This window comes from Eutrema salsugineum, unplaced genomic scaffold (assembly GCF_000478725.1).
Source record: "Eutrema salsugineum unplaced genomic scaffold, Eutsalg1_0 scaffold_9, whole genome shotgun sequence".
In the NCBI taxonomy this organism is placed as follows: Eukaryota; Viridiplantae; Streptophyta; class Magnoliopsida; order Brassicales; family Brassicaceae; genus Eutrema; species Eutrema salsugineum.
This window is the reverse complement of record NW_006256342.1, coordinates 1,752,547-1,765,960: the sequence shown is the minus strand read 5'-3', so window position 1 is coordinate 1,765,960 and position 13,414 is coordinate 1,752,547. Positions and strand designations below refer to the sequence as shown.

Below are 13,414 nucleotides of genomic sequence, written 5' to 3'. Positions count from 1 at the left end.
TTCTCTCGCTTTTATATATAAAAATTAAAAATTAAAGTTTGGATTAGATGGCATGTGTGGGTCCACTTAGTTTCTCAAATCCGACGGTCTAGGATTTGTCATGTGTGTAAGCCCGAAAAAGACAAAAGCGTGTGCCACGTCACATAGAAATAGATTGTCCGAGAAGGGGTTTTTTTAATCCAACGGCTCACCACGAATCTCCGGTTCGGTTCTGTCTCCTCTCGTGTCCGTCGATCCTTCTGGCTCTTCACCTCTAGCCACGTCCCCTCGTTTTTTTCTTCTATTTGAATATAAAAACTATTATATGGTCCAAATTAATATTACTAATTTAGCATCCAAATTAATATTACTTATTTAGCATCCACACTCATTTCTCTTGTATTTTTCCAATAATTTGCTGTATCTGCTGTATTATATGTGAACTATATTAATATATGAGCAGTTATCACAAACAACATAATTCACATAATAAATATTTATAAATATAATCAAATTTAATAGAAAATATCTTACATTTGGAATGATGTAGGACCGAATAATATAGTCTGGGTTGATATTTTGAAGGCGCAAACGACAAAATAAGTTATATGCCAAACAAAAATAAAAGTATTTTATCATCATTTGCGAGCAATGACTCAAAAAATAAAGAAATCAATAATACTACTTTTTTATAAGTTCCTTTATATCTGGGGTCTCTAGAGACACACACATGTGCACTTCACTTATACGTGTATCTCTCGTGGACTTAAAAAGAAAAATTAGGGACACTGATTTGTCAAATAGATGATATGTCCAAGAAAAGTAATTAAAAGATAAACTTAAAAAACAATTAAAAAAGCGGATATTAATTTGAGTTTTCATGTGAATTATAAACCTCAAATTATCGTGACCGACTTCAAACACAAAAACCTCAATTTCTTATTTTCAGCTATAGCAGTCGCCTCCTCCCACTAACTCAAATCCTCTCTTCTTAGTCTTCTCAATCAAATCTGTTTCTTTCTTCATTATTGAAGCTGGCTATCGAAAACCACAAGAACTTTGGGTCCAATAAGCCCAATCACAAGAAACTAATGGTGAATGATTCTCTCCTTCTTGCTCTCTGTTTTTCCCCCTCTTACATTGAGTTATACTTCGGTGCTTTTTGATATTAACCTTTGTTAATTGGTATCAAATTCCTCCAGAGAACAATGATGATAGCTGAAGAAGACAATTATCTAAGTCCACCATGGCTAATCCCAATGCTAAGAGCAGACTACTTCGTCCCTTGTTCGATCCACGCCGATTCCAACAAAAGCGAATGCAACATGTTCTGTCTTGACTGCACTTCCAATGCCTTTTGTCCTTACTGTTTGATCGATCACAAAAACCATCGTGTCCTTCAGGTTCGATTCTTCATAATCTCATCATTTCTCGTTTTTCTCTCCTAAATTCGTAGAAACATAAAACAAGAACATCGAAATTTATCTCCAGATACGGAGATCATCGTACCACAACGTTGTGAGGGTTAACGAGATTCAGAAGTACATAGACATATCCTGTGTTCAGACATATATAATCAACAGTGCAAGGATCGTGTTCTTGAACGAACGTCCTCAGCCCAGAATCGGCAAAGGCGTTACAAATACTTGTGAGATCTGTTGCAGAAGCCTCCTTGATTCTTTCCGTTTCTGCTCTCTCGGTTGCAAAGTAAAATCTCTTTTCTCTGTTTTTTTTTCTCAAAGTTTTGATCTTTTACGAAAGTGGCGTCTTATTCGAATCTCTGGATTTCCTCTGTTTTGTTTTTTTTAAATGACCATGTTGCCCTTGTTTGGTTGATACAGCTTGGAGGGATGAAGAGAGGGAATCAAAGCCTAACCTTCTCTTTGAAAGGGAAGCATGGGAGGGAGTATCAAGGTGGGTCGGAATCTGATGAGGCGACCACACCAACTAAGATACGCAAGACGTGTGCTTTCAACCGTCTGATGAGCGGTCTCTCCATCTCCACCGTTAAGTCAGATTACTTTTCAGGGTCTTCGAGCTCCGGTGATGATAGCGGTTTTAATCTTTCCCCCGGGACGCCGCCGATATATAATCACCGGAATTCAAGCAGACGGAAGGGCGTACCACACCGTGCTCCGTTCTGAAATCAACTAACTATACACTATGCAGAAAATGCCCATATATATTAGAATATGAGGTCATTATTATATTGTAAATGGTTAGTATTCGGTTTTTGTTTTTTTTTTAACTTCTGAAGCTAGGTATAGTCTATAGATAATATAAGAAAGGATATATACTTAATACTTGCATGTTTTTCTTTTGTTATAAATATAGAATATAGGTTATAGTACTCAAGGGGTTGAAATATGTTTTTTATGTAGATTTTGCTGTAAAAAGGAAGGACATATGGTTCGTGGTGTGTTGTTTGTATCGGTGTATATTATCGTCACAATAAAATAGCAAACATATTTTTAGTGCATTTATGAGTCTATATGACTAGTGTTGCTGTTGTGTGTTTGTTGTATACGTGGTTAACGGGAATGAACGAAACGAAGATTGGATCGGAGTCCTAATGCCTCTCGTTGCCTCTTTCCTTTTCCTTCTGCCCATTTAAATTTTATCTCGTATAAGACTAGAAATTCAAAAGTTTGATACAACGTAGCTTCGTCAAATTTCTTGTAACTACTTGAATTTTGGATTGAATTTTGCATTTGTTTCTTACTTTGTTAAGATATGAACATGAAGCTTAAACTATAAATAGTTTATAAATTTGCATCTATAAACTTAATTTAAAAAGAAACTATAAATATTTGAATTTAGCTTCTAAGTAATCTCATTCTATAATACTCACAATCATGGCAGTGCACAAAACTCATGATCTACTACTGTCTTAACTTTATGTGTCAGTATCGTCACTGTTAGCTTTCTCAGATGCTGCACCGGAAGAACCAGTAGCAAGACGCATGTTACAGCCATTCCAGAAAAAAAAACTGTTGAGATCCAGAATGTAGTACTAAACAAAGAAGTTTTGATCTTCAGAGGATGACTTGGGGCTGCAACATATCCGTTACCCTTTGAGATGCTCTTTCAAATTTAGGATAAATTGGAAAGAAAGGCACTTACAATATTACATTGCCATTTTACATGGCTTGGAGGTGGAGACCGGAGATCTTTGGTTTTCTATATTTAAAGATCGGAGAGACACTTGTGATCATTGTTTTTGGAAGGTTAAAAGAGTGTTTAAAAGTCGGTCTACGCAGCCGCCTAAACACCGCTTAGACGCTAAACATTTATAGACCACCTGCCTATGTGCTAGGCGTTTATAGACTGTAATAGTTACTTCTTAAACGTTTTATATTTGATATTTATAAGATTTTTTTTGTTTTTTATGTGTAATTTAAATTTTAAATATATATTTAAGATTTCTAATATATAAACTTTATTATTTATAAATAAATCATATAATTTTATATATTAACTTTATAAAATATATAATAAATTAATTTATTTTGTAAACGCTTAAAACGTTCCTAGGTATTTTAGGTGCTAAACGGTATAACCGCCCGCCTACTTATGACCTGTGATCCTTATGGGTAGTGACAGACAACACTTTTTATAATTGGGAAAAGAAATCTCAAAACAAAGAACACATAAATTACTATATTTATCTTACCTTATAATACATCGAATAACGCATATAATTCGACTAAGGTTTGTAACTTATAATAGCTTATGTTATTGTTGTTGTCGTGTCATTATCTGAATTTAAATAAAGTTGATGAAAAGATAGATTATTAATAAAGCGGCCCATAGGCTGGTTAAATGGAACGCAACTTTTTAAACCCACTAATGACTATCGATAAGAAAGTAAACATCTACTTTATAGCCCAACGTTGGCCTTTTTAGGATCGCCAAATCATCATAATTATTTATTCAATTAAGACTTCTAACAGATACAGTTAACTAAGAGTAAGAGTAAGTCGTTGTGCGCATGACCACGTTATAAGCTAAAACCAAAAATTAGGAAAATTTCTGGCAAGGAGCAAGGCAGACGTGCAAGGAGGTTATATCTAAGCAAAACGGCTTAGGTACTATTTTTGGAAGCTATATCTAATAAAATATTTTAGCTCGGAGTAAATTTATATGGCTAATAAAAATCCCAATTTTTCCGGATTAACATGTGATCATCGTCACCTGAGTACCTGACCATAGGACGAATATATCGTGAACAACTAAATTTTGTTTGTTTTTCTGATCCTATCATACACACGTAAACTCATATAATATCCAACAAGATATATTTATTCATTATTTTGAGCCGTACAAAAGTTTTAAAATTTCGCTGATGCACACGGAGATGATGAAGCAATAGCGTGACCGTTTCAGACAATACGCACACATATAATATTTACTTAATTTTCTTTGTTAATTGTAATCTGAAACCAGAAAACGTATGTACTTATTCACGTCTGCATAAGGTATTCATATGTCTAATTGTCAAACAATCTTAAAACGGAAGCAAAGAAATAAAACTTCTACACCATTCTTAGTTGATTGACTAATAAACTTCTGCCAATTGCCAAATTGAAAAGTCCGCAACAAGCGTGTTTTCACGAAATTCTCTCAACTTAATCTTTTTGTAGAAATTAAATGAAAATTACGGGTTCAGCAATCTGTCATTAGTGAGATTTAAAGATATCTTCAAGTAACTGACAAAAGTTTTAGAAATTAAGTAAATTACCTGTATTTTATATTCTGATGATCACGAAATGTTAATTGATTACTTGATGTCCAGGAATAAAAATAAAACTCATTACTCGTGGACTATTAAAAAGCTCACAGATTTATATGAATGGTACAAATGGTGTCTGGATTCAACGCTATACGATATAATCAAACTATACCTTATTCTCTGTTCATACCAAGGAAAAAAAAACTCTGAAATGAGTATTATAGCACCAGTCGTTGTGTGATTGGTTAGGTATTTGACCGTGTATAGTCAAACACTTGGGTTGGTCACAGATTTAGTTACAACTTACAAGTAGTATTGTTGGGTATACTACTACTTGGGTATAAAGTCAAGAGCACGTGAATCCTTTGTGCTTTTTATTGATTAACCTGCGACCTGCTCGACTTTACTTAGATCGATGGAATAATTAAATGCGTACGGTGTTACCTGTATTCAGCTTCAGACTTAAAAATGAAAGTGGTTATCTTTTTCTTGGTAAATAATTGAAAGTGGTTATCGCAGTATAGTTTTAAGTTTTCTCTTTACATACTCATATACATATCTGATAAAGTGATCAGTTATGTAAATGGAGTTCTGGTTAACATGAGAAAATCCGAATTAAATACTTTTCAACAATGCCATTATTTTTTCTTGAAAGTTTTGAAAATTTGACTTTTTAAATTTCAAATTTGGAGTTAACAATTATAATTAATATGTGTACGCTAACAGCATACATTGTATATTTCTAAACATAGTACGTATCGAAATCACATTTAACATAACTGAAACAATATCTAAAATGAATTGAATTGAAACAGCCGGATGAACTGATTTTTTAAAAATGATTGTATTGTCGTCACGTTTAAAAACAAAATTCCCTTTATGTTTGGGTGATGAAACTGTATATAACATATGAATTGATAAAATTCTAAATTCTTTATTTTCTTTTAGCAAAATTTTAGAAGTATATTTAGATTTTAAACACACCATTAAATGTCAACGTAATTAATCTAATTCCAACACACATAGTTGCGAATTAAATATTGTTATGACAGCGAAGTGACAGCAAAGCTATAGTTACAGTAATGGTTTAGGTTGTGTGATTATCATAAACGTAAACTAAACACCATTCATGGGCTTGACTCCGTAGGGGAAAGTTTTGAATTTTATCAAGTACATTTTTCCTTCTTATTTTTCGTACTGTTTTCCCCATAAAAAATACCATTTTATTAAGTTTGCAGTACAAAACTCTATTCTCCCTAGAGTAGCTAGACCGGAACCAACGAACTTACATAAGAAAAACAGTAATTTTGTACGTTTGTCTTTTTTAAAAAACAATCGGCACATGCATTATATTACTAATAAATATGTAAATGGCACTAAAAAGATAAAAGAGTTCCTAAACGATATATACTAGTCTGAATGACTGAATCATAAGAAAATTAAGATAGGCCACTCTAAAATTAAGTTTATCTATCATAGCGAGGAGATCCGTGCAACACTGCACAAACGTGCTGCCAGTATATAACTCATTGCCGACATGCAGAAGAGTGTCTATCTCAGCATGTAGCGGTGTGACTTGTGAGTCAACCGTCTTTTCGCACCCTTTAGACCCAAATAAATAAGCTTCCCCTCCCATAATCGGTATCCATACGGAGCCATCGGCATGCCACGAACCATCAATATAGCATGGCCTACAAGACGGATAAGTAAAGTGACTTTGTTTGATGGGTAACGTAAACTGCAGTTTATGTTATTGCCCATGATTGGATAATCTTAGAATCATAACTCTTACATGTCTAAATTAGAGATGATTCTGCCTAGTTGGCATGAGTGTAAGTTCTTTTGCAATTTGTTCATCCATAGTTCCATACATATATTTACGTAAATAAATATTTTAGAACTCTTTATCAAAATATTATAGAAACACATATACTTTTCTATTTTTAACAGAGAATTATCAGGCTTTTATAAGAAATTACAAAAGGTGTCAGATTTAATCATTCGTATTTTTTGTGCCAATAATTAGGATAATGTTTTTTTTCTTCTATATCAGTAGTGCATGCATGGTAGGAGTCAAATACTACAAGTTGCTGTGGTTTTCACATTAAAGAAAGAAAAAAAGGTTGCTGCGGTTTCCTTATTCCCCACGCGTATTTATTTATTGTTTTTGGTCTCCTTCTCGCTCATTTTTTTAGTCACGTGTTACGGCTGAGGCCGCGTCATTGCTGACCATTCATCTTCACTCTGTACTGATACGGATAATAGAATCTGTTCAATTTCCAAAACAATTTGCCGGAGTATTTGTTTTTTTTAGACCAAGGGTTTGCTTTTTAATAGTAATTCATTTGTATTCAACCTTCCTCTTTAATTGCGAAAATAATTCCCATTTACATGTTCAACTGGTCAGCCTATTGTATTTCTTTTTTTAGTAAGGTTTTCTAGGAAACAATATATATTTAATAAAATGAATACAGAGAGATTATATGTTGACGCTTTATATTCCTGATCTTATATTATAGCTGGGCGAAGTTGACAATTTGATAGACTTTTTGGTCAATTTTTAAGCGTAGATGGATGAGAAAGGTTGTCGATATATAAACGTACATCTACGTATAAATACAAATATACAGCTATATACACTACATTCATATCTAAAATAACCAACACGTTAACCTTGGGCCTGTACTACTTTTTTCAACAATATTTTTTTAAAAAAGGATAATATTTTATCAACACAAATTCCACCAACTCAACATAAAATATAAAATACGTATATTGATATATTGAGCCCGGATCAGTAGTTAATTGGGTACCACTCAACAGAACTAACAATCAAGTTGATTATTTGTTAGTGATTGAATTACTACATTTTATGCGGAATAATAGAATTGAACAATGAATTAAAACAGAATGCTTGAATGATTTCCCTGTTTTCATGCTCTTATAAGACCCGAACAATATTGTTTAAATTGTTTAGATTAGTCAAATGTTTTGAAACTTAAATAGAAAGTTGCACAATTATCACTATTTTTCGCAACGTAAAATTCTTAAGAATAGTGACAGTATTCACCATTCAAATTCATAATCCTAAAATATGTAAATTTATTTTAGTAATGACCTTGTTAAACAAGAGTCAACTGACTAAGCTAAGCGTACGCGTCAGCTACCGGTTTGAAAAGGACAAACCGCATTTGGTTTTCGTTTCATTGGCCGGTTAGGTGATAATGACGTCACCATCTTTTTCTATTTATATCCCTTCTGCAACCGACTCTGTTTCTACGCGTTCTCTCTGCCTCTCTCTCTCTCTTTGCTGTCATCTACTCTCTCTCTCTCTAGCGATCACGATTCAAACTTTAATTTTTGGAAATTTACCTGTAAGAAGATTTGAAGAAACTTAAATGGGTCTCTGCGTATCTGTTGGTCGAAGCGAGTGCGATTCTTCGCCGACGGCGAAAATTGTGACGGTTAACGGCGATCTCCGGGAATACAATGTGCCGGTGTTAGCGTATCAGGTTCTAGAAGCAGAATCAATGGCTTCTTCTTCTTCCTCGTCTTCGTCTCGGCCTTCTTCTTATTTTCTATGTAATTCCGATTCTCTCTACTACGACGATTTCATCCCGGCGATCGAATCGGAGGAGATCCTTCAGGCGGGTCAAATCTATTTCGTTCTCCCGATCTCTAAACGGCAGTATCGTCTCACGGCGTCGGATATGGCGGCGCTCGCCGTGAAAGCTAGCGTCGCGATCGAGAAAGCGGCGGGTAAGAAAAATCGCCGTCGTAATCGCGGAAGGATTTCGCCTGTGATGATGCTGAATCAGCCTAACGATCGGATCGTCGCCGTCAATGGACTTTCAGGCGAAACGACGATGATGCAAAAGGGGAAGCTGTCGAATAAAACGACGCCGTTTAAGACTAGTACAAGCGGTTATTCCCGGTCTGGTTCGGTACGGAAATTGAGAAGATATGCGTCTGGGAGAGCTAAGCTTGCGGCTAGATCGATTAAAAGACTCTCAACCATCTACGAAGGAACTGTCTCTTAGATTTCTTAATATATACAGTTCATTTTTTTGTTGTTGTTACGGAAATGATTGTGTAATGTTACAAATGATGATAATAACACACTCTCTGTCGTTAAAAAAAAAAAAAAAAACACACTCTCTGTATATTACCGTTTTCACTTTGCTTTTGTGATATATTCTTAAATTTTTTCATGTCATGTAGTCTACTTATTTACCATAGCTTATAAGTTATAAATCAATTATGCATGATTGAATTCATGAAGACGCATTATGCATAAATACCACATTGGATTTTACTGTTTTATATGTTCAAAATGATATAAAATCGTTTAGATCTAGTTTATTTTATCATACTCATTAGAGAATAGAGACACACAACTGGTTTTTCGAACTTTTTGATAAATCATACTGTATGTGCAAATTTTCGTAAGGTAAGTAATTTGTTTCAATAGTTAGGAGTGTTTGATTAATATAGCTTTTTTTTTTAATCTATCAGGTGTCATTGTTTTTTTTGTCGGAACCGTTAGCTAGATCAATTGGATACGTTGCTTACCAGTCACCAGTCTCATCGATTGGATGTTTCATTCTATTTTATTTTAAAAACATTAGAGAAGAGACCAAAAAAAATCTAAAATCTTATCTTAAAGACGTGGTCCAAACTCCGCTTTAGGAAACATGATTATCAGATTATATGACAGTAGTAAATAAAATTTAGCATACGTTCATGAGCTTTATAATCCCTGAATTTTCTTACAAATGGAAATGTTAGTGAAAGGTAAAAATAAAATAAAAAAGACTTGGGGAGAAAGTTAGGAATTCGAATGTTAAGAGTTAGTTATTGATTGGTGTGGTGGGGTTGGAAAGAGACATATTGAAACTTTGGCTTCGCAGCCAATGGAATCCATCTCGAAAAAGTAATTTAAATATATCAAATTTAAGTAATTTAAATATTGAAACTTTGGCTTCGCAGCCAATGGAATCCATCGATCAACTCCTTATTCTATCAGATGCACAAACCCTAATCAAGGCGATCAACTCAGATCAATCCATCTCTGAAATTTATGGGATTCTATCGGATATTATAACCGATATGAGGAAGTTCAAATCTATTTTGTTTAGATTCATTCCAAGAGCTGCAAATGTTTTAGCAGACTCGATTGCAAAAAGGGCATTTCATGGGTTTTTTATAAACTCTTAAAATCTTATAAAGAAGTTTGGACAAAAAAAACAAATATTGAAACTTTTGATTTTTGTTTCAGTTTTTAGACTTTTTTTTTTTTAATGTAAGACGACGGTAATAGAATTTTGTTAAAAAAATTTGGGATGACTCTTACTCCCTAGTTAAGATATTTACGGTGAGTAACCATAACTAAAATCACAGTGAAAAGATTTGAATTATAGACCTCCAACTCTATGATGAATTGGTGCGGTTTTTATAAACCAAATTTTAAATTATCACAAAACAAAATTTAACAGTCATGATTGGTTGTTTTTTAGCGAACGTAATTAAATAAATCTAAGTTCGTTTTTGAAAATGGAATTAAGAGAAATTGCACTCTATGCCAACGTATTTGAACGTATACCTCTGCTGGCTTCTAATTCTGAGAATTTGCTAAATTCGTCGGCTTTGTCTTTGAAAGGATTCCGATTTTTACCAAAACACTTTTATCCCAACGTTTATTTTAGACACTTTTATCCCAAAAAAAAAGTTTACATTGGACACATTTCTCTGCTCTGTATCGCCTGTGAAACATAGAGTGGGCTTTTTTTATCAGCCCATTTAAGTAGCTTCTTGACCAATTTATGATCAGGCCCACTCTCGAGGATCGCTAGTTACTGTGACGAAGTTAAAAGTTAGCAAATTTTCAGAAAGAAGGTTCACTTTATCTACAAGTGTGAAGTGACGAATATAATCAAACAAAAAATTCTAAGGAAATTGGTTGAGTCGTCTGTAACTCATACACCTATATTACGACATTTGAACTAAAAACTATGACACATACTCACATAGCAACACCATTCGTATGAACCCCTATTCACTACAGTTCTCTCATATAAAATAAACTAGATTCTTCGTTGCTTTGATTGATAGATATAATTTTTTCTATACGATTTTTTTAATAAATATTTCATGAACTTTTTTTTTAATCATATATGGTGATTTACATGTAAATTATGTTTTAATGGCTTATTTTTCTGGTTTTCCATATATGTAAGATTTTAGTGCATTGACATACAATAAAACAAGTGAAAACGAAAAAAATCAAAGAAGTAGACCACAAAAACAAACAAAAAAAACACAAATGCATCGATTTGGTCCTACTGACAAGTGACCCCATTTGTTGTTCGTCCAACCAATTACAACACTTCCATTTATTCCATTCTCCTTATCAACATTTATTGTTTGATATACAGAAAACGTGATACTTATAATTCAGCTTAGTTTACAACGGTTTGGTGAACAAACTAATTAAGTGAGAATCAATCAAACAGAAAAGATGAAAGTACACGGCTACACGTATGTAATATGTATTCTATTCATTAAACTTTATAAATTTTAACCAAAACAAAATTATATTATAAAATACAATAAAAATATATATAAAAGACCCCCTCCATTTACGTCTCACATCTATACATATATCATCAAACTTCCTCACATTCCTCTCCACCAAACTCATTCTCTTCTTACTTATACAAGAAAAAAATGAGAACAATGGTAGATTTGGGAAGAGAAAGAAGCAGCAACCTACGAATCATTGATTCTCCGACGAACGTTGATTGTGCCCGTGAAGTCGGCCTCCGACGCAGAACCCTCCGTTCACTCATCGAGTGTTTAATCCCATATTGTTGCACTTACCAATCTCCTCCATCCGAGCAAAACGACACCGTCTCTATTTGTTCCTCCGAAAAAACCGGTGTACTCGTCACCACCGGAACTTTCTTCGGTCACCGCCGTGGCCACGTCAGCTTCTGCCTCCAAGACGACACTCGTCCGTCCTCTCCGCCTCTCCTCCTCCTCGAGCTAGCCGTTCCCACGGCGGCTCTCGCTCGGGAGATGGAGGAAGGATATCTCCGTATCGCTCTCCGGAGCAAAAGCAACGTCCGGTCTAATATCTTGGACGTTCCGGTTTGGTCTATGTACTGCAACGGAAGGAAAGTTGGGTTCGCGATGAGGAGAGAGATGAATGAAAACGACGTCGGGTTTCTCCGGATGATGAAGTCCGTTTCCGTTGGCGCAGGGGTGATTCCTAACGGCGAGACGTTGTATTTGAGGGCCAAGTTCGAGCGAGTCACTGGCTCGAGTGACTCGGAAGCGTTTCATATGGTAAACTCAGGGGGTAGTGATCATGGTCAGGAGCTTAGCATTTTTCTTTTCAGATCGTGAAAGTTGTGATTATGAAAAATGTAGTGTTATGATGTTAGTCTCTTATATTCTTCGGTTTGTGTGTATATTGAAACTTTTGGTTTTTTACAAATAGTGTTTACGAATATTATAAATGTTGGTTGTATATTGGCACAACGTGAAATTTTATTCCAAAATCACAATGATGTATATCGATCCTCCATCAATTAATAATTAGTCATTTATATCTTGAACACACAACCTAAGCTCTGCAAATATGGAATCCGATTTGTGTTTTGAACTAAAATTATAAACATATATTACAGTAGGTTGACATTTTTTGCCACTAAAGTTTAAAATATAATTGTACAAAAAAAATCATTTTGGTTAATTAATCGTGTGATAATAGAGTTGTATATATAAGTAACATCTTTTGTTGCTCACATGTCTGCATAAAAACTCATGGACTAAGTTACTAATTACGTACAAAAGGATAACCAATTTATAGTAGACTAGGCTAAACATATCCCGATTCTACAAATTAAATTGTATAACTAGTAAAATATACGATAACGCAAAAAATAATTACACCGTTTATGATAACGAGACTGATCAGCTATCTGCCTATCCAACTCACATTGACTTTGAAATCTAGATAATGATATACGTACACCATCGATCAACAATTATAAAATATAATTGCCTCTGAATCGTTGGTAGGGAAATGATAAAATTGGATTGGTGTGTCCCTGCTTTTGACTTATCGATCAATCTCCTACCATTTTGCATTTGTAATCTCTTCCAAAGCTGATAAATGCATATACTTAAGGGCCACTGTCCCGTGGGGAACACGCGCGTGCACGTGCGTTGAAAGAGGCTGATCAAGGCGAAAACTGAAAGCAATGTCGGACCAAACAACAACGACAGAAAAATCTGGCTTTAGCTTCGGTGTCGATTCCGGTACCGAACCAACACGGATCCCTCTTTTCCTCCTACTTTTCAGGGGTTTTGCTCTTGAGAGACTCAAATTCATTAATTTCATCTATTACCTTCTCTTTTTTCTAGCTATTCTTTTTTGACTTCCACATTAAATCTTAAATCAACTTATAATTGCGGTTCAATAATTGAATGATCTGTTTTGGAAGTTTATACGCTAATCCTCGAATTCTTCCTCTATACAGTATTTATATGAAATGATTTATTGAGCTGCATGATTTAGTTCTAGGCGTGGGAGCAAATAATTTGAGAGGCAGAGAACGGATTAGGATTCATGAATAATCATTAGAGTTGTTAATGGGAATTAGAATGTTTATAAATGCTGACATCTAAATGATGCGT

General features: G+C 34.4%; 3 protein-coding genes across 3 annotated transcripts; all 3 read left to right on the top strand.

The window, feature by feature from the left end:
* Window positions 1-888: 888 nt before the first annotated feature.
* Window positions 889-2,361, top strand: LOC18008822. Its single transcript, XM_006390111.2, has 4 exons — window positions 889-1,073; window positions 1,182-1,382; window positions 1,471-1,686; window positions 1,821-2,361. Exons 1-4 carry the CDS (start codon window positions 1,071-1,073, stop codon window positions 2,121-2,123), a joined length of 723 nt encoding a protein of 240 aa, XP_006390173.1. The 5' UTR covers window positions 889-1,070; the 3' UTR covers window positions 2,124-2,361.
* A 5,475-nt stretch (window positions 2,362-7,836) lies between these two features.
* On the top strand, window positions 7,837-8,858 carry LOC18008897. The gene has a single exon (XM_006390110.2). The coding sequence runs from the start codon at window positions 8,110-8,112 to the stop codon at window positions 8,749-8,751; it is 642 nt and encodes a 213-aa protein (XP_006390172.1). The 5' UTR covers window positions 7,837-8,109; the 3' UTR covers window positions 8,752-8,858.
* Window positions 8,859-11,391: 2,533 nt separating this feature from the next.
* Window positions 11,392-12,230, top strand: LOC18009076 (protein MIZU-KUSSEI 1). Its single transcript, XM_006390109.2, has one exon. The coding sequence runs from the start codon at window positions 11,438-11,440 to the stop codon at window positions 12,116-12,118; it is 681 nt and encodes a 226-aa protein (XP_006390171.1). The 5' UTR covers window positions 11,392-11,437; the 3' UTR covers window positions 12,119-12,230.
* Window positions 12,231-13,414: the final 1,184 nt, after the last annotated feature.

Bases quoted from the DNA above. Each gene is read 5' to 3' on its own strand.
- LOC18008897 (XM_006390110.2), top strand. From the start codon at position 8,110: ATGGGTCTCTGCGTATCTGTTGGTCGAAGCGAGTGCGATTCTTCGCCG.
- LOC18009076 (XM_006390109.2), top strand. From the start codon at position 11,438: ATGAGAACAATGGTAGATTTGGGAAGAGAAAGAAGCAGCAACCTACGA.
- LOC18008822 (XM_006390111.2), top strand. The intron at 1,383-1,470 runs GTTCGATTCTTC...ATTTATCTCCAG, and splicing joins AAAACCATCGTGTCCTTCAG to ATACGGAGATCATCGTACCA. The intron at 1,687-1,820 runs GTAAAATCTCTT...TGGTTGATACAG, and splicing joins TCTGCTCTCTCGGTTGCAAA to CTTGGAGGGATGAAGAGAGG.